Below are 21407 nucleotides of genomic sequence, written 5' to 3'. Positions count from 1 at the left end.
AGTGCCTATGCAGTGAGAATTAGTTTAAGTCTACAAAACATCGTTTAAAGTTCTTTTTTACTTGTTTGTACCAGTTACACCACTTCCCTTTCGTGTTTAATGAATATTAGATGTTAGTATTATTAAAATGCCTTCTGTGACTTTAGCATCTGAATAATAATTTAGTGGAGGAATGCAGAGTGGCTTCTCGAATTAGAAATATAGTCCCATTTCTTTGGCTGAGGTTTTCAGGAAAAAAACAAACAAACAAAACAACAAGAAAACCCCAAAACAAACAAAGACAAACAAACAAAAACCCCACAAAATCCCATAGAATCATAGAATGGATTGGGTTGGAAAAGACCTCCGAGATCATCCAGTCCAACCCTTGGTCCAACTCCAGTCCCTTTACCAGATCATGGCACTCAGTGCCACATCCAATCTCAGGTTAAAAACCTCCAGGGATGGGGAATCCACCCCCTCTCTGGGCAGCCCATTCCGATGCCTGAGCACTCTCTCTGGAAAGAATTTTTTCTGCTCTCCAACTTCAATTTCCCCTGGCAGAGCTTCAGCCCGTGCCCCCTTGTCCTATTGATATAATACCAGATCTTCCAAAGGACCTGGAGGAAGAGGACATGAGAGTGCTGGCTGACACCAGCCATACATGAGCCAGCAGTACCCAGGTGGCCAAGAAGGCCAGGGGTATCCTGGCTTGGATCAGCAATAGTGTGGGAGCAGGACCAGGGCAGTGACTGCCCCCTGTGCTGGGCACTGCTGAGGCACCTTGAGTGCTGTGTTCATTTTGGGTCCTTCACTTGCAGCTGCCCAGGAAATTGGTGGAGTCACCAATTCCTGGTGAGGAATACAGGCAGATATTTAAAAGATGTGTATGTGGTGCTTAGGAATGTGGTCTAGTTGTGGTCTTGCGAATGTGGTCTAGTTGTGGTCTTGCCAGTGGTAGATTTGTGGTTGAACTTAATGATCTTAGAGGTCTTTTCCAACCTAACTGGTTTTGTGGTTCTGCAGAGTAGGATGTTTTCCTCCTTCCTTTGTAGGCTATTTTAAAACTGTTTTCTTCTAATTTCTTCTTTTTCTGATAATAGCATAGTCCTCTTTTATCTTTGTCATATGCTGTTGTTCTTGTAGTCTCACATGATGAAAATCATCTTGGGGTGGTTTTAATTTTTTGAAATTTGAACTTTTTTTTTCCTGTTTTCTACACTTCGTACATTTTCTACACTTTTATCTGTTAAATGTTCTTCCTGTAAGGGACCACTGACATTTGTGGAGATCTTCCTGCTGTGGCTCTGTAGTGCTGCCATATTTCCTGTTTGTTACACAGACATGAGTGTACAGTTATTCTAGGGGTCTTTTGAAATACGCATTTTAAAGGTGTATTATCTCCTTGTTCTTAATGCAGTTGCTTTGTATGTAAATCAGACTAATTACAAAATACCTTTCCTTTACATTTCCTTGTCTGTGTGCTATAAGTCTTCAAAATTTATCTTTGAGAAACATTTTGGGTTGATTTACTTTCCTTACCTCAACTAGGTCACTTTTTCCACAGTTGATACTTGTTTTTGTATGGCTAGGTATTACCTAAAGTGCTGTGTATTTCCTTCCTAATTGGCATAACATTTTATATGGAATCATATTTAGCTCAGTTGGTTAAAACTTAGTTGTAATAACGCCAAGGTCGTGGGTTCAATCCCCTGTGTGGGCCATTGACTTAAGAGTTGAACTCGATGATCCTTGTGGGTCCCTTCCAACTCAGAATAGTCTGGGATTCTGTGGTCTGTAGTCTGTGATAGAATATCCTGATTTGGAAGGGACCCACAAGGATCATCAGAGTTCAGATCCTGACCCTGCACAGAGCATCCCAACAATAACATCACAGATAGTGTTGGCCAAATACTTCTTGAATTGTCAGGCCTGGTGCTGTGACCACTTCCCTAGGTAGATTGTTCCAGAGCCCTCCCACCACCTGGGTGAAGACAATTTTCCTGAGATCCAGCCAAAACATCCCTCACACAACTTCATGCCAGTCCCTCTGGTCCTGTCACTGGTCACAGAACAGAGATCAGTGCTTGCCCTTTGGTTCTGACTGGGAGGAAGTTGAAGGCTGCAGTGAGGTCTCCCCTCAGTCTTCTCTAGGCTGAGCACACCAAGTGACCTCAGCTGCTCCTCAGATGAAGGCCCTTTAGACCCTTGTGCTGGTTTAAAGGTAAACTGGCAGGAGAAATGAATTCAACACAGAAGAGATTATAAGTCAGAGTTACAATTTAATAATAAATACAATGGCACAAAGAGAGATTGGTTTTAACCCCCAAAACCCAGTATGACCCAGCACGCTGGGGTACAAACCCCACTTGGTTCCCCCAAATCCAAAATAGAGGGAAGCGAGAGACCTGTTGGTGCAGATGACGGTCCCAGTCTAGTCAAGAGTGGTGGTCGCAGGCTGGTTGAAAGTGATGGTCTCCTCCTGTTGAGGTTCTGCTGCTCCTCTGGATCCAACGAGTGGTCCCTGAGGTCTTCTTACCCCCTGATGTACCCTAAGGGAGCACCCAGTCCCTCCCCCAGGGTGAGGAGTCACACAATGGGTGATTAACTCTGGGAGTCAGGGGGTGTTTTGGAATCGTTGATGACCCATGAGCAGAAATGACCCCTCAGGTGGGTGTGGAGGTGCCAACGACTCCTTGGAGGGGAGTTATCACAGCTCTTCTCTTGCAGATGTCCTTCACACCCAGCTCACACCCTGAGGGGTCAGGTGTGCCCTGGGCTGCTGAAAATGGTCCATTGTTCGTGGGAATGAATAGAGGGGTTAGAATGCACAGCTTTGATCACCCCCACACGCTGATGAACTGGTCCCACCTGCTGAACTAGGGCAACCCTTCACCATCTTTGTTGCCCTTCTTTGGACACTCTCTAATGGCTTCATATCTTTCCTATACTGTGGTGCCCCAAACTGCCCCAGTACTCCATGTGAGGCCGCCCCAGTACAGAGCAGAGCGGGACAATCCCGTCCCTCGCCCGGCTGGCAATGCTGTGCCTGATGCCCCCCAGGACAGGGTTGGCCCTCCTGGCTGCCAGGGCACTGCCGACTCAAATTCTGGGCATTGATAGGACCCCCAGGGCCCTTTCCACAGCACTGCCCTCCAGCCTTTCACTGACATCTCCTGTTTAGTGTCATCAGCAAACTTTTTTAGTATACCGTTGACTCCTGCATCCAAGTTATGTGTGAAGATGTGGAAGAGCACTGGCTCTGGAACGAAGCCCTGTGGAGCCCCTCTGGTGACAGGTTGCCAGCCTGATGTTGCCCCATTCACTGATAACCTTTTGAGCTTTGTGCCTGACCCCTGAGCTGGTTTCTCACTCACCACATAATGTGTTTATCCAGGTGTGGGTGGGACATTTGGTCCAGATGGGTGTTGCGAGAGGCAATATTGAGAGCTGTACTGAAATCCAAAAAGCTGCATCAACTGGATTCTCTGGATCCGAGTGGTGGATTGCCTTGTCATAAAAGGAAATCATGTTTAACAACCAGGACTTGCCCCTCATGAGGCTGTGCCAGCTGTAACCAATGACTGCATTGACCTTCAGATGGTTTTCAATACCTTCTAGAATCATTATCTCCCTAATTTTACCAGTCAATAAAGTGAGACTGGCAGGCCTGTAGTTTCCAGGGTCATCATTCTTGCCTTTCTGGAAAACTGGCACATTGTTTGCCAGGTTTCAGTTGACTGGAACCTCTCCAGGTGCCCCAAACCCTTGAAAAGTCATGAGAGAGGCCTTGTGATGTCATTATCCTTGGATAAATCTTGTCAGCTCCCCCTAGATTTGTTGAGATCCAGCTGGAGCAGCCAATCCCACACAAGTTCAAGCTCAGCTGGGAGTTTATTATTTTGCTGCCATGGTCCTCCATCTCAGGGCTGAGACTCCCTTAGCATCTCCTTGGTGTTGAAGTCAGAGGCAAAGAAAGCATTAAACATCCCTGCCTTGCCTGTGTCCCTCTCTGTGCCATGGCCATCTTCATCCTCTAACAGGATGATGTTGGTTTTGCACTGCCTGTTGTTATTGACGGATTTAAAATGAGCACATTTCTGTCCAACTCCATCTCTTCGGCTCTGATTGAATGAATCTTCTCCCTACTACAGTGAGGAGCAGCATCTCAACAGAGCCCATCATCTGCCTTGCCTGCTTGACTTTCAGCATTTTGGAATTGCCTGTTTCTGTGTCCTTGGGAGGTGGTTCTTAAAAAGTGACAAGCACTGATGGACCCCAGCATTTTTGAAAGTGTGCTTGCAGGGACCTCACTAACTGGTTCCCTGAGCAGCCTGGAGTCTGGTTTCCTCTTGTCCAGGGTTGGATTTTTGCTGGCACCTTTTTTCCCATCACCTGAGTATCACTTTGTGTTGGTGTGGCCAAAGCAACTGCCAGTCAGCACTTGCCTCATGAGACCCTCTCTGTTAACAGGCAGGAAATCCAGGAGGGCACCTTTCCTAGCCAGCCCCTATATCTGTACCAGGGAGTTACCATCCAGGTGTTTAAGGAATCTGAGAAACTGGGAGATGGGTAGAAGGAGATACCCTTGAAAATAGTAAAAATTACTGGATTTGGTTCTTGGTGACCTATTATATGTGAATTGCTTAAGCAAGAGGAGTGGACTGGATAATCTTCAGAGGGCCCTGCCTGCCAGCCTTGGCTGTTTGCAATTTTGCAAAGGAGCCTCAAGATTTTAACTAGATTAGACATAGAAATAGTATTATTTCCCAGAAGCCAGCCTTTAGTGCTGAGGGGCAAAGCTAACATGAGATTCCAGTGCCATGAATTCACCAACCTTGTCATGCATAAACTATGATGAGAGCTGAGAATTTTTTTCTAATTTTCTTTTTTGTAGGTAAGTTTCTAAATCTCTAAATACTTTCAAGTTACGCAAACCACTGTATGTTCAAGGATAGATTGGACTATTACCTTGGATAGGAGTTTACAAACTACTTGAATAAAGGACTGATTTTGTGGTAGCAGCAGTATATGTGGTTTTACCTTCTTTAATTCTTGCTGCTAAATTTGATCTTTTCCTGTCCTGTTTTGCAAGAGGTGTTCTAGTGTATAATAACTAAACTGCATTTCTAATGATGCAGCTATTAATTGCAATATTGCATTCAGCCCTGCTGTTATTTTATTCTAATGTGGAATTGCACTCAAAACTGCACATAAAATACAGTGCTCTTAGTATGTAATTTATAGTAGCAATGAGTGGCTTTATCTGAGTGTGGCAGAAGGCACATTTAGCCAGTTAATGAATGAATAGTCCAATGTGGAGAGAAATGTCTTTTGAGTTTTCCTGTTACCTTATGGTTCCCTTTTATGTAAATAGTATAAAAATTCTGCTTATGAGCATGTTTCTTTAATACTTTTTTTCCTATCTTATCCTTAGCTGGAATTGTATAATTTAGGTCTATTTCTATAGGCTTAGTTTGTATAAATGAGAAAGGAAATATATTAGTGAAGAATGACTGCATCTCTGATAAATGTTTCTGTCTGTCACTTTGCACTGCGTCCTAGTAAATTATCCTTTCTTTTTAATGAGGTGTTGTAGATGAGAATATTTCTGTTGTTTTTGATTATTCCAATGCATTCTTTCTTACAGCTTTCTATGAAAGTTCCAGATCATTGGTTCAAGTTTCTGCTGCTTTATTAGATCAGCCTTTGTCAGAAAATGCTGGGACTGGTGAACCCACTTGCCAAAATGAATTGAGCCAAACTTCCCAAGCAAACACACCACTGTTTTCTGTAGTTTGTGATGGTCCAAAAGGCAACCAAATCTCACAGAACTTTATGGATCCTTATGAAAATTCTGAGGACTTTGCAGAATACCTGTCTGAAAGGTGTAATGATTTGAATGGTAAGAATGGAATTGGGTTTGTAAACATTGACTCCTATGAGCCAGATAGCAGTGATGGAGAGGAAGATGATGGTCAAGACAAGTACTCTTGGCTAAAAGAAGCAGCAGGTATAATTCAGGGAAATACAGATAACATCCTTTCTCAATATGGGAAAGAGGTGGAGTCTCTTATTGACTTAAAACTGTCTGCTCACAACCACGGTGTTTCTAGAGAAAGTTGTGAAGAAGTGGGATCAATGCCTTTAGCATATCCCAACAGTGGGACAGTTAAATCTACTGAAGATGAAGCTATACCAAAAAATAACTTGTGTTGTATCAGTTGTGAAACACAGCAGATAAAACAGACAGTGCATGTTGGAAAGAGCGACCCAGAAAACTCATCAGAGCCAGTAGTGAGGCCTAAAATTAGAAAAGAAAATACTGCAAATGAGCTGGAGACAGAAGAGCATCTCCCTAATGACAATGAAGAGGAAAGTGGTTCCTGGACCAGAACTCGAATTGCTGATGTCCAGCAGTGCCATCCTGAGGGTCCCTTAAGAGACAGAGAAGAAATAAGTTCTGGAGCATTCTTTCTCTCAAGTGTCTACAGTGATGAAAAGAATACAGAAAGAGACCTAAGAGAAAATGCAGCAGCTCAAAAGCAAAAAAGTGTTCTAGATGGTAGCACTTTTTGGGATGAGTTGGAAAACTGCAACAGACACTACTTCATATCCCACGAAAATGAAGATAGGTAAAATTTCATTTTTATATCTTTCAGTGTTGAATTTTATGTGTGAATAATGTGTAAAACTGAATAATGTCAGCAAATGGGACGTGAAAACATGAGGCATTTCTGATCAAGTAACATTTTCTTTCAGTTCTTCAGTCTTCTGGTAGTATAAAAAGCCTTTCCATATGTCTAGGGTCAGACCATCTTGCCACTAAGGAAGATTACTTGTTTATTTTATTTTTACTGAACAGTTGGAGGGTAGAGTAGGAAAGCCTTATCAGCATAGTTTTAACAAATTATGGGTCTTTGAAAGTTCCCTTCAAGACTTACTCTTTTCAGCATTTGGGGTTTTTGCCATCAAATCTCAGTATTCTGTGTGGCAGCTTATATATGTTCTTGTCTCCAGCCTTTTGAAAGGAATTGTTCTCCCTTGTAGTATCTTGTAATGCTCATAATCCCTTTTTTAATGGAAATTCTTCAGACTGAAAGGTGTGTCCAAAGTAACTTAATAATTACAGAAATTCCCGTAGTCCTATAGATAATATTTTAAAATATATATTAAAAAATGACCAAACAAAATAAATTCAAAACAAGCAACTAAACTTCCAACCAAAAGCCAAAGAACCAAACAAAACAAAGAGTTCTAAGATGTTAGTGTTCACCTTTAGTTGATGCAATATCAGATGCATTAGACTACATGTCAGAATTTTATAATAGGTATTGTTTCTGTTGTAAAGTAATCCATTAAAATAGCCCAAAGTTAATGAATATTCTCATTTCCATCACTTTCCTTAGTCATCAAAATTGTGATGATAAAAAAATACATTCCTGCCTCAAATTAAAATGCTTACATGTAATCTGTGGAACTTCTTTATTATTGTAGCATTCACAGTGTGTAATGTGCAGTTTTTCAGAAGTACTTGTAATTCATTAAATAGTTCTTATTGGCATGTACTTATCATATGAGATATAAGGAGGGTAGGGAGGTAACTTTAGTACACCTGGACATACTGTTTTTAGCAGATTGAAAACTGAGCTGCAGGTGTTGAGTATTGCTGTATAAAATTGTGCTCTGTTAAGCATCTTTGTTGTTCACATATTTGTTTTCCCTAACTTTGTGAAGTGACATGGCTACTTGACTATATTTTGAATTTCAGTAAGTGTCAGCTGGCACTGTATTGAGTGAACTTTCTAAGTGGTGTTACCAATGGTAGCAGTGGTTCATCCTGCCTGCGATTCTGCTGCTGTTACTGTTTTGTTTAAGCTGCCCAAAACGTGGTATTTGCTGCCCTTTTCTATGTGGTGACTGAGCAAATTGTACTTGAAAAAACTCCCTGCCATTTATCTGTTTGGGCCAGTGAATGATACAATTTCAGTAAGTCATCCACTGTACTTTCTATGGTCAAAAAGAAAAGGTATCATTCTCTATACTTTATATGTTGTGAGAGCTTTTACTGTAAGTGTTTTTTGGCTGAGAGGGAAGGTCAACATTGCTTATTATTTGTTAATCAAGCACTGGCGTTCTCAGTGTCACTGATGGTGTTTTTGTCTTCTGGGAGAAAAATTTGTATAGTGGGCCTGTATTTCTGTTCTTTATTCATGTACTCTGCAAATGTGGAGAGGGAAGAACAAAACAGTTTGCAGAGTATGATGGGCAGAATTCTTGAATTTTTTTCTTAGAGACTGATTTTTTTTCTAAATCAGCTCTTTATGTGTACTTGATGTGTAATACATCTATAAATAGCACAAAATTAATTTCTCTTGGGGGAAAAAATAATTGTCTATATTGAGTGCAATGTTGATGGACAAGTAGGAAATCACAGAATGCTTGTGTTTGTTTTCCTTCCCCCAAAGCAGTGTTTAAATTCATACCCTGTTTCTTGTTTTAAATGGCAGCTCGGAATTTAGTGATGGAGAATGGGCTACAGCTGTGCCTGCCTATTTTACTGCCACGGAACAAGAGCAGTCCTTGAGTGATGAGAGCTGGGAGACTGACCCTGTCAGGGAGGCACATGAAGTGCAGAGCAGCAGTGCTGGTGTGAAAGAGAACAGAGACTTCTGTTTCGCTGAAGGGTATGTATGTATTGTATGGCCAGACTTTGGGAACGCAGATTTGGGCAGGGCTCTCCCCACGTGCCCTTCCAGCCTGCGCAGTGGATGTTTTAGATGAGGCTCAGCGTGCACAGAACTGGCCCCACCATTTCAGTCCTGAGGTTCATCTGCCACGGCCGAGCGAGCTTGGACAGTGACAGGGAAGTCCTTGGGACTGTCACAGCCCCCGGTACTGAGCAGGGCTGACCCTACTGAGCATCCCAGATCTGATGGGATGGGATGGCAGGGAGGGATTGAACTGCCAGGGGACGGTCCCACTGAGACTCGAACTCAGGTCCTTGGGATTCAGAGTCCAGAGTGCTCTCCTTTACACCAGGGGACTGCCCTCGAGAAGGGTATGGCTTTATTTAATTGGCTGACTTCCTGTAGCTTCTGACATCAGCAGTAACTGGGCATCCATGGGCCACTGCACAGAGTAAGATCTATTCTGTGCCAGCAACAATCATTACAACAGTCTGAGTAGTTGTAGGTATGTTATGGCAGTTTTAGCTAGGCCTCAAATTAGCAGTCTCAGAGAATCTGCGTAGATTGAGGGGCTGGAGTGGGTCCAGAGAAGAGCAGCGAGGCTGGAGAAGGGACTGGAGCACAAGTGCTGTGGGGAGAGGCTGAGGGAGCTGGGCCTGTTCAGCCTGGAGAAGAGGAGAGGAGGCTCAGAGGTGACCTCAGGAATGCCTAGAACTGCCTGAAGGGAAGTTCTGGCCAGGTGGGGGTTGGTCTCTTCTCCCAGGCACTCAGCAATAGGACAAGGGGGCACGGGCTCAAGCTCTGCCAGGGGAAATTGAAGTTGAGATCAGAAAAAAATTATTTCCAGAGAGAGTGCTCAGGCATTGGAATGGGCTGCCCAGAGAGGGGGTGGATTCCCCATCCCTGGAGGTTTTTAACCTGAGATTGGCCGTGGCACTGAGTGCCATGATCTGGTAAAGGGACTGGAGTTGGACCAAGGGCTGGACTTGATGATCTTAGAGGTCTTTTCCAACCCAATTCATTCTATGATTCTTTGATAGATTAGGAGAAACAAGTATCACCTGACTTAAGCAACCAAAGAAATATTTCGTACCAGATGACGCAAACCTGAGATACAAATACAAGAGTAGGAAGTGTTCAGTTAGTTCTGTCCTGTCTGCAGTAGAGGCAAGACCTGCTTATGCAGCTTTGCTGTCTTGGGCCTTGCTCGTGCTGCTGCTACATTGTATTTTGTTTTAGTTTCAGGCAAGTAGAAACATGTTGTTGTTACACTTTCTGTTTCTTGCTGGGTGTCTTTTGAGATGCTTATGGATCTGGAGTGATGGCTTCTGTTCTTAATGGGGAGTTATTTCTTGTTATTTCTACCTTGTGTAAGTGTCTGTTATATTGTAGTTTGCCTGTAATTTTATCTTTTCTGTATAAATAGTATATAGTTAGTTTAAGTATAAACTGGTTTAAGTTTCTAAGTTTTTTTTCTTTTCTCTTTTTCTCAGTAGTAGGAGGAAAAAGTCTCTAACCCTCTGTGTTGGGCAGTTGGCGTTCTGCCAGCTCAACCCAAGACAATGTCCAGTTGGGGGAAAACAGCATTTCATAGAAACAATTCTATTTAATGAAAGACACCAAAATAATGAGAACACATTGTCGTGTAGTGTCCATGTGGTTAATAGACTTGATATGCTGAGTTTAAAAAGCCAGATTATGAAAGTTAATTGTTAAATGTTACAGAAACATCTTCTGGTACTGCCTAGTCCTCCTTGAAATCACTTCTCCATCTCTTTGCTTTATTGCTTCTGCTATTCTGGTGATGCTCCTTATTTTCTGCAGCCTGTTGGTGATTAAAGTAAACTTAAATTACTTGCTTGCCATGTAATTTACTGATTTTTCCAGTCATTCACTTCTTTTTAAACTGTATCTGCAAGGCAAAAACTGTCACTATATATAACCAAGGAAGTTGTGTTTGTGTTTTTTTCCTAAACATCTAATACTGACTTTGGTTTGTGTCTGTATAAAGCCACACCTAAGTGTTCTTTCAGCTTCTTCTACTCTTAGGCTGACAACACCTGTTGCCAAGTGGTTCAGTTTGCTGTTACTGCCTTTTTAGTATTGCTGTCCCTTGCGGTTTGGAGAATTTGTGTGACTTTATGCAAACTTCATGGAAACTCATCTCTTTCAGAACAACAATGGAGCTGTGTACTCTTTAGCTTTCTTTGATGTGAACAGCCTCCAGATGTGTGCATTTTTAATGTGATTGCTGGGTTTTTTCCTTTTTATAGGGAAAGTGGGACTCACAGCCCAGTGGCTCTAACTAAACATCCAGGTGACTCATGCTCCTCTAGAATATCCAGGAATTAAATGATACTTTCTCGTTATGCAAATAGGTTATCTTGCAAGCAGTAGCTCTTTGCATTGCATTCGGTCATGAAGAATGTTCCACAGTGTCAAGACAGTCTTTAGTGGCTTTAGGAACTTGTATGAGAAAATGTTTAGTACCAAACTGACTAGCTGTTAAAGAATGCTGCCTGTAGTAGGAAAAATGCAAAGCAAGTGCTGACTGTACTTCTGGCCTTGAGCATTAGACAAACAGCTTTGCCATGGACCCGTGGGTGTTCCAGTGATGCCTGAAAAGTCTGTTAAAAAGAATCCAAGACAAATTTTGGTAGGAGATAAGAGGGTAGTGACTTTACTGAGCACCCAGGCTCACCCAGGAATACATTGATGCGCGTATGGGCAAGCTCTGATTTCCATGGCTTTTATAATATGAGCCATCCAACCATTATTTTACACATCTCCAGTTCAGCCTTTTTCCTGCCCCCGTCCCACCCCTGTTCCACCCCCTCAGGATATGAGTCTGGCATCGGTGAGACCTCCTCTTCATCAGTCCTCCTCTTCCTCAGGCTTCTGGAGCTCTTCCAGTGTTCTGTCTTCTGGGTCACTCTGCCCATGTTTGTCTCCTTTTGATAATCTTCAACCTTCTACCTTGGAATAAAAGACTAAAACAACTAAGCAGTTTGAGCTCCCTGTTCTGGGACAGGGGTAGCAATAGAAGGACATTACACTCAAGCTGCTAGAAGTATTAACCAACTAGATCTACTTTGCTACAGCTACTGTGTTCCTAAAGTGTATAAAATGTGTAAATCAAAAATCCTTCCTGCATCCCTAGATTCTGACTCTGGAGGTGATACCACCATGAGTTTCTTGAATTTTTATGGCAAATCTTCAGGTCTTATTCTGAGACTCTGCTGTCTAGGAAACATGTCTCTTTAGTCCTTGTAGTAAGTTTAGCTTTTGTTGCTCACATGTGTTTGTAAATTCTCTTAGCTTTTATCATTTATTTTATTTATTTGAAGGGAAGAAGGTGAGATTTTTTCCTTACAGTACCGAGAAGAAGTAGAAAGTAGCAGTGATGAAGAAAACTATCCAATTAATGATTTTATGCATTCTGGATTCTTCCTGTTGAATGAAAATAACAACACTGAGGATGACTCCAGTGTGAGTGAAGACCTGGATGTGGACTGGAGGTATGCATTTGATAGCTGCCTGCCTTAATTTCTGAGGTTTTGTAGTTACTGTTTTGCTTTTTATGTAGGATGTCAGAAGTACTCATTGTTATCAGTATGCAGCTATTTCAAAGGCTTTCAATCTTAGTTTTAAGGTTTAAGGTACTTCAAGTGCTGTGTCTTCTAATGAGAGAAAAGATGTCTAGGTTTGGGGGAAAAACCAAAATGTTTACCCACAAACGGAGGAGAGGATTCCTCCACAACAATCACACCACTCTTTATCGAATTTAAGAAAAGGAACTTTAATCTGAAAATGGATATGAGGATAACTGTTCTTAACTGAGATATCTATATCTGTAGATATAGATATAGATATGTAGGTATAGATATAACTGTAAACAGACCAGAGCAAACTGCTTCCCCAACACCACAAGAAAAAAAACAAAAGAGAACAACCCCCAAACCGGCAGGTTTCCTGCTGGAGCAAAGTTATAGGCAGTGTCTTTGTCACAGCCCGGCTGGCTGCAGGGTGAGCTCCCAGTCCCTCTCCAGTGAGACAGACGAGCGGTGAGCACTTAGATGAATTCTGTCTCTCCCTCTGTGTCCCTTGTCCCAAACGAAGAAGGAAAGCTGGAAGCGGAGAACCGCAGTGTGTCCTGGGAAGCTGCTGTGCCTTCTCTCTCTCTTGGGTCACTGCTGCAGCCGGGGCGGGCAGGCCACGACACTGCAGACAGCGGTGAGACCGGAGCGGTGACCAGGGCCACAATCCAAACCAGGAGAACAGCCGTGGCAAGGAAAAAGGAACCAGCTTGCCAAAAAGCAGCAGCGAGGAGCAGGAGCTTCCCTCCTCAGCAGCACACACACACTGCTCCTGCGTTCAGCCGAGCTAAAAATGGAAATGTCCCCAAAAACAAAAGAGACAGCCTGCCCCCCACCCAAATGATCAAGAAGAAGCTGGTAGCAGTTAACTACTTCTTTTTGTTATCTACTGGCATGGGCAGTTAGTGGCAGGGAGAGAATTTACATTATAATTCCAAACTAAAGCAAAAGCAATGTAGATTTGCTACTTTAGTCTGTGATTTGAGAAAATTCTGGTGCCCTAAATATTCAAGGGATGGCTATACATTTTCAATTCATTTTCAAGATGGTAAGTATAATTAATTTTCAAGTGACAGTGTAACAGAAGTAAAGCAATATAAATGTAATCAGCATTCAGGTCAGTCCTATTTTATAATTGGTCTTTTTCTCCTTTAAAACTGGTGTAGGTTAGACATTATAAGCCTGTTTTGTTTCTCTTTGAAATGCCATGCAATTACCTAATATTATAATAATTTTGAGTTCTTCACTCAATTTGCTGTCATTAGATTACTGAAGAATATTGCAATAATTCATTACAAAAATGATGCAAATACCAGGAATAAGGTGATTTGAGCCACATCCACAACCTGATCCTAGAAAAAGTGTTTGTTTTAAAATAAGAGTGAACTAGACAGAGGGCTTTCCAGTTAGAGACTTAACACCTCCTCTCTTTTGCTTATTAAAATATAAACTACAGTCCAGACATACCAAATGCACTGGTATCTTCTCCTTGTGAAGTTGTATCACGGAAAGGCACAGCGAGGTCTAACTAATACATGAGAGTCCAAACTAAAAGTAAGGCACGTGTTCTTGCACTGTCAGGCAGTAAGTCAGCAATGAAATACTATGATAGGACAAAACCATAGTTTTTAAATGTTGCAGATTAACCTTGGTAAGATTCCTGATTACTAAAACTAGGAAGGAAGATGCTAATCATCTGCTAAGGTTTTTTTTTTCTGTTGAACATAGACAGATCTGAACGTGATTTTGTTTGGGCTCACTTTAAGATACGATTTCCAAATGTTGAAAACAGAACTCAGAGATGCTGCCAAGGCATGAACTGTGACACATGATGTAAAACGACCTTAACAGCATACACATGAAACTTGTTAGCTGAACTTGTGCCCTTTCACAGTAAAAATTCCCCTTGGGATGTTCCAAAGTATGTAATGCCTGGAGTGTGGCACTTCAGTGCTGGGACCAGAGTGCAGAGCAGCCTCTGAGGAGGAGCTGGGGCCACCCATGTGAGATATACAGCTGGATCTGGCTGGATCTGGCTGGCTCCAGTGGACCCACCATGGAATGGTGGCTCTGGGAGACTATTTAGCCTGGAGAAGAGGAGGCCCAGAAGGGACCTCAGCACTGTCTAGAACTACCTGAAGGTAAGTTCTGGCCAGGTGGGGGTTGGTCTCCCAGGCACTCAGCAATAGGACAAGGGGGCATGGGCTCAAGCTCTGCCAGGGGAAATTGAAGTTGGAGAGCAGAAAAAATTCTTTGCAGAGCGAGTGCTCAGGCATTGGAATGGGCTGCCCAGAGAGGGGGTGGATTCCCCATCCCTGGAGGTTTTTAACCTGAGCTTGGCCGTGGCACTGAGTGCCATGATCTGGTAAAGGGACTGGAGTTGAACCAAGTGTTGGACTTGGATGATCTCGGAGGTCTTTTCCAACCCAATCAATTCTATGATTCTATTACTTAAGGAAGGATAAAAATTGCTGGACAGCAGAGGGTAAGACAGAAGTGATGGTGGTGTGAGAGAAGCAACCCTGCAGACACCAAGGTCAGGAAAGAAGGGGAAGACACCAAGGTCAGGAAAGAAGGGGGAGGTGGTGTTACAGGTGCTGGAGAAGAGATCCTCCTCCTCCGCCTGGAGAAGACCCTGGTAGGACAGATAGGGATTTGCTGAAGGAACTGTGCTTGTGGGGAGCCCATGCTGCAGCAGTGAAGACAGTGAAGAAAAGCAGCCTGTGGGACAGACCCCACACTGGAGCAGGGAGACAGTGTGAGGAGGAAGGAATTGCAGAGAGGAGCTACCATGGACTGACCACAACCCCCACTCCCCATCTCTCCACCCTGCTTGGGATAGGGACACAGAGGAGTCCAGCATGAAGGGGGGAAGTTGAGCTTGGAAATAAAAGGAGGGCAAAGGAGAAGGTGTTTTGATTTTTGTCTTTACTTCTCACCATCCAAACCCATTTCTTTTGGCAGTAAATTCATACAATCACAGAGCAGCCTAAATTGAAATGAACATAAAAAGACCATCTGGTTTAAATTAAGGTTTTCCTTAAGCTAAGCCTGTAGTGGTGCTTGATGACTGATCTCCCTGTGTTTATTTTGACCCATGAGCTTTTAATGTAATTTACAGGCCTGTCCAGTTGAGGTAGGGGAGTGGGCTGGATGTCTGGCAGTTATTGACAGTGATGTGCAGTAATTTGATGTACCTGGCCCTCATTGCTACTAATTTTCTTTGAAAAGCTAATAGTTGCTACTATTTATTTTGAAATTAAGACCTTGTTTCCTAACTCATGTTTTTCAGAGTACTTGAGGAGTTTGGTGATGGCATAGGACTTGCTCAAAACGTTCCTTACCTGGAACATCAACTTCTCACATTTATGACACTGGAGGGACGCTTAGAAGCTGTGGAGGTATTAAAGTATTTTTGGTGGTCTTATATCAGTGATGTTGTAATGTAAATGTTTATTATTGAATCCTTTTTCAGCATAATCTGAAAAAAAAGTGGAATCAGGGAAAATTCTTCCCTGTGTTAGCTTGAGCTTTCAGGTCTGTGAATCTGAAAATAAATGTTGAAAGTTCTTTTAAATGATGTACTGCAAGAAGTCATTGATCAGTGCCTACTCCTTTTAAATATGTATTTGTTTCCTTTTAAAGGAGTAAAAGTTACTGATTTCTACCAGTATAAACATATGCCATTTAATTTACTCTAAAGAATTTGGCCAAATACTCTGCATAACTAAGGAAAACTTATACTTTGATCTGTGCCTGTGAATTGTCCCAACTTTTATTTTTTGAGTTTGAGTGTCTCATTTTTATATATCAGTAGAAGACTTTTCTGTGTTTGACTGTGTTGATGCTGTGTGTTTTAAATAAAAAAAAAACCCAAACCACAGCAACAAACAAACAAAAAAACCCCAATCAGACAAACAAACCACCCTAAAGAAAAAAGCCTTTTGTCTTTACCTTGTTCTAATCCTATTTGATCTGTCTAATTTTGGATAGACCCAAGCATTTCTTATCAAGAACCAGAATGGTGATGATCTTTGTCTTTTCTGTGTTGGTCAATGTCAGAGTGAATACAGAGCTACCTGAAATCCAATTTGATGCAATGCGACAATTCTTGCACTGCCAGAAATCTTCCCTGCAGGGTATTTGTCAAAATAAGAGTTAAATGATGTGTGGACATATAATAAATATGGTGTTACAACAACTGAATTGAATGTTTTGTGGGTGACATAAATTTAGGGCAGCAAGGGACAGTTTGACTACTCACACCTACTTTAAAGAGGTGAACAGGGCAGGCTGTATGTCATGCTGTGCTTGCAGACAAAATACCAAGGGCACTTTGAAATGCTTTCTGGAGCTGGCAGACAGTGGAAAAGTCATAGATAATGGCATGGATTTTTTCCATGGATATGTGCAAAATCAACGATTTTGTGAATAGGCTTTGTGGGTACTTTCCAAGAAGGTGGAAGGGCTGTTTGCTGAAATTGGCAGCCATGCAATTTCCAGGTATTGTGCACTCCCTAAAGTGTGTGGGAGGTCATCATCATTCCTGATCAAGCACCATAGGTGGTTCTCCAGCTGTGTAGGATCTTGTTGGTATCACTCACCCAGAGACACTTCAGAACTGCTTATTAATGTGGAAAAGGTCTGTTGATATCCTTATTGTACAAGCAGTATTTTGAAGTTGTATAGGGAAAATTCTTGTCTCTTTCATGGCTGCTGGTTCTCAGTACATCAACAAAACCCACAACTACAGAACATGTTGACCTCCTCCTTTAGAATTATAAAGCCATAGAATGGCTTGGGTTGGAAAAGACCTCCAAGATCATCAAGTCCAACCCTTGGTCCAACTCCAGTCCCTTTACCAGATCATGGCACTCAGTGCCACGGCCAATCTCAGGTTAAAAACCTCCAGGGATGGGGAATCCACCCCCTCTCTGGGCAGCCCATTCCAATGCCTGAGCACTCTCTCTGGAAAGAAGTTTTTTCTGATCCCCAACTTCAATTTCCCCTGGCAGAGCTTGAGCCCGTGCCCCCTTGTCCTATTGCTGAGTGCCTGGGAGAAGAGACCAACCCCCACCTGGCCAGAACTTCCCTTCAGGTAGTTCTAGGCAGTGCTGAGGTCACCTCTGAGCCTCCTCTCCTCTTCTCCAGGCTGAACAGGCCCAGCTCCCTCAGCCTCTCCCCACAGCACTTGTGCTCCAGTCCCTTCTCCAGCCTCGTTGCTCTTCTCTGGACCCGCTCCAGCCCCTCAAGATCTTTCCTGAACTGAGGGGCCCAGAACTGAACACAACACTCAAGGTGTGGTCCACCTTTCTTTGGTATAGGTTTCAAAAGCAAGGAATACAATGTTTTCTGTCTGAGAAATACTGGATATAGACAGAGGTTTGACATGTAGGTGATATTGCATCCTTCTGTCTGCCTGGGATCTTAGACAATTTTTCCAGCTATAATAGTTAATCTAATTAAGCATAGGTTTTTTACCTAAAGTTTATTCTCAGACCATTGCAGTTGTCACAAAAAAACATTACGAACACCAAAATCATCTTTATGTCAGTGAGGTAGTGTTTTCTGCTGCAGCAGAACTGGTTTTAGGCTGTCACATTGGGCTGGTGTACCTGTTTTGCAGAGCGATTTCACACTGCAGTAGGGATAACTGTCCCAGGATTTCCCTTAACTTTGTAGATTTCTGGATCTTACACTTCTTACCAAGAGAGTTTTATGGCCTGTAGAATAAATAACTTGGAAGCTGATTAGGGCAGTAAGTAGTTGTACTTGAGGGGTATGACTGATTGATTCAGGATGTGAACCCTGTGTTCTTGGCTCTTCAGTTTCAGTTTGCTGTTCAAACAGGTATATCTAGTACATTTCTCAGCAAATAAAACCAAATATTCTGAGTTCTTTTTTTTTCCCTCCTACTGGATATCCTGTCTGTGCCTTACATTGAATGTATGATGTAAATGTCAAATATACTTGCTATAGCCTTGGAACCTTAAAGATTTTTGTGTAGTGAAAAGCTTAAGTTCAAACCAAAGTTAATTCCAAACATTGTCTGTCTTAAGATGAAAAACATCTCTGTGGATCCTAGTTTTTGGAGGTCTGGGGGGTTTTTTTGTGGTGTTGTTGTTTTTCTTATTGTTTGGGGTTTTTTTATTTATTTGGTTGGGGTTTTTGGAGGTTTTGGGAGGGTTTTTGTTTGGTTTTTTAATTTATGTTTATTTCTGGAAGCTTACCTTGGGAGTGGAGCCAAGGTACTTAATATTTTTGTTTGTACCTGAGTAATTCAACAGTTGAAACCAGGAAACATTAATAAGGCCTTTATTTTCACAAAGCAAAGCACAGGGACAGTTTTATATTGGCAAGCTCTGTTGCGTTTTCAAGTTGCTGCCATTCCTGTAACTTTATAAAATTAATAAATGTTCATTAGAGATTAAGTTGTGACTGTCCTCATACTGTAAGAAGGCCTAAAAACCAAGGCATTACAGTTTTGACCTTCAGTTTCATCTCATTCATTACAGAAACAGAAATGATGTAATGATTAGTCTGACAGATACAACTTCCATTTAAGAAAGTAATACCATTAGAATTGGATTCCTTTTCTTGCTTGTTTGTTTTTATATGAAATTTTGCATTTGTGAGTAAGGGAACTTGGTCTCTGCTCGCCCCTTTCAGACTGCTCTGGCACAGTTGGAGTCTCTTGCCTTTGATGTTGAACAGACTCATCCACCAGCTACTAAAGAAACTATAGATTGTCTGCCAATGATTCCCATCACAGGTGAATGCAATGGTTTGGAAAAATTATGAAAAAGTAATTTCCACAAAGTTTGTAAGAACAGCTTTCTGTAATACTATAGATACATTAGTTGAACATGCTTACTGTGCAATGCTGTTCTAAGAGCTTTTTGAACCTTGAATCAGACTTAAGTATAATTTTGATCAGTTTGGAAAACTGGTGATAGTGTGATTGTATTTTTTAACTATTAGTGATACTCTTGATAACATATGAATTTTAATTTGAGCTCATCTGTAGATACAAAACAAGATAATAACGCTTTTTCTTCCTTGTGGGTTTAGGTCAAGAGCAGTGTTGTACAATCTGTTACAGTGAATATGTGAGAGGTGAATACGTAGCAGAGCTACCCTGTCATCATTTGTTTCACAAATCTTGTGTAACGCTTTGGTTGCAGAGAGTAAGTACTACAGAAAGAGTAAGTACTACAGGACTGGTGGGGGGGTTTGTAGGGGGTTGTGTATTATGTGCCTTTTTCTTGGGGAAGAACAACTTTGAATTTCTTGGTAACATGGGGGGAAAAGACCAAGAAATACTTGGCTGCTTCATTTATGCATTATGGAACCAAATTCTATGCAAGTGAGGAAAGAAATTTATTAGTACTTGAAGGGCAAGTTTTTGAATAGAGGGGATATTTTTGTAAGGAAGCAGGTTTTGCTCTTAATAAGAATCAAAGACGTGGATGAGCTCTGACTTGTTTTGGTACACAAAAAGCTTTCTTTACTGTATTTGTACCTCAAAGTAAAGAAGGTAGGTTGGTATTCCCTGAGAAGAGCACTCTGCTCTGTCTTGCCACAATGTCAGGCCCATTTATGACAACAGGTAAGACTGGCAGGAGAAATACTGAAATGCTTGTAGATTAACTTTTTAAAGTGGTGTTTAGTAATTCTATATTGCATTAGATTTAATTTTCATAATTTTTCCATTTCCTTCCAAATGTCTTAAAAAGGCTTGCATCATATTGAAACTAGACTAAAACAACTGTAATTAATGAACTGGTGCGGCTTTTGTCCTTGCACTTGCATTCTCCTTTATGTGCAATATGAGCCTGGACTTCCTAGTTCTCAGTGAGCCTATGGTATAAAATCATTTTCTCAAGAGCATAAGGAATTGATTGATCCCACTAGGAAGGTCATATCAGAACATCTGTAGCATGGAGAGTTGGTGGGTTTATAATTCTTTTTTATCTTGGTAGTGTTGACTTGATTACCATGTTGATTTTGCTTCTTTTACACATATTGCCTTTTTTCTACTGTCACAGTAAACTGTTCTTGCTGAAAACTAGAACAAAATACTGCCTGTTACATTTGGGCTGTACCTAACTGATCTTTAATCCTTGCCTCAAAAAAAAAAATAATGCCACCTGTAACATCAATGCTTTGAAGAAAATCTTGAAGTAAATCTGATGCATTTTCTGTGTAACTAATTTAAAAGCAAAACAAGTCTGTCTTCTGAGTTTCTGTGAGCTGTCTCCTGGTTCCACGTAGCTATCCAGTCAATCCAAGACAGTGCTATCGTGAAGACACTAAGTACTTTATAAGTAATAACTTTTAGCTTTGCAGTAGCATTGTATGCAAACTGTGCAATGACCTGGTATTTTCTTCTCTTTTTGTAGTCAGGAACATGCCCCGTTTGTCGCCATGTGCTTGCTCCTGTGTGTCCTGAGAAAGCTGATGACACTTATCGTTAACTGATGGTTCAGCATCTTCTGTTTGCAGTGCTACAGGACCTTCAAACTGGAGTCTGAAATAAAATCTGCCACCAAAGTAAAAATGTAAATTTTGCCTGTTTAATTATAATGCAAAAGCTATTCTTTATAAAATATTAACATAAAAGCACAGAACAGTTTGGGTAGGAAGACACCTCAAAGATCATTGAGTTTCAACCCCCTTGTCATGGACAGGAATGCCTTTCACTTAACCAGGTTGCTCAGAGGTCCATCCAGCCTGGCACTGATCACCTCCAGGATGGGGTGTCCTGACTATCTTGATGACCTTCTCTGGACTCACTCCAACAGCTCCATGTCCTTCCTGTGCTGGGACCCCAGGGCTGGATGCAGCACTGCAGGTGGGTCTCACCAGAGCAGAGCAGAGGGGCAGAATCCCCTCCCTGGACCCGCTGCCCACCCTGCTTTGGATGCAGCCCAGGACACACTTGGCTGTCTGGGCTGTGAGTGCCCATGGATGGCTCATGTCCAACCTCTCACCCTCCAGCAACCCCAGGTCCTTCTCTGTGGGGCTGCTCTCCATCTGTTCTTTCCCTAGCCTGTGTTGCCCCAACCCAGGAGCAGCACCTTGCACTTGGTCCGGTTGTACCTCATGAGATTCCAATGGGTCCATTTCCTGAGCTTGTCCA

General features: G+C 42.0%; 1 protein-coding gene across 9 annotated transcripts in view; it reads left to right on the top strand.

Annotated features, from left to right (window-relative positions):
• PJA2 (praja ring finger ubiquitin ligase 2) overlaps nt 1-20809 on the top strand; it is a 32677-nt gene extending 11868 nt beyond the window's left edge. For all 9 annotated transcript variants that reach the window (XM_071581377.1, XM_071581379.1, XM_071581381.1 and 6 more), the window contains 7 exons: nt 5630-6614; nt 8490-8666; nt 12017-12187; nt 15558-15666; nt 18935-19037; nt 19337-19452; nt 20668-20809. In XM_071581377.1, coding sequence (XP_071437478.1) covers nt 5630-6614; nt 8490-8666; nt 12017-12187; nt 15558-15666; nt 18935-19037; nt 19337-19452; nt 20668-20742 — 1736 coding nt within the window. In that variant the 3' untranslated portion in view covers nt 20743-20809. The remainder of the gene's footprint in view (nt 1-5629; nt 6615-8489; nt 8667-12016; nt 12188-15557; nt 15667-18934; nt 19038-19336; nt 19453-20667) is intronic.
• The last annotated feature ends 598 nt before the right edge of the window (nt 20810-21407 follow it).

This window comes from Pithys albifrons, chromosome Z (assembly GCF_047495875.1).
Source record: "Pithys albifrons albifrons isolate INPA30051 chromosome Z, PitAlb_v1, whole genome shotgun sequence".
In the NCBI taxonomy this organism is placed as follows: Eukaryota; Metazoa; Chordata; class Aves; order Passeriformes; family Thamnophilidae; genus Pithys; species Pithys albifrons.
Note: the sequence above shows the minus strand (reverse complement) of the source record. Positions and strands in the feature narration are given on the sequence as shown.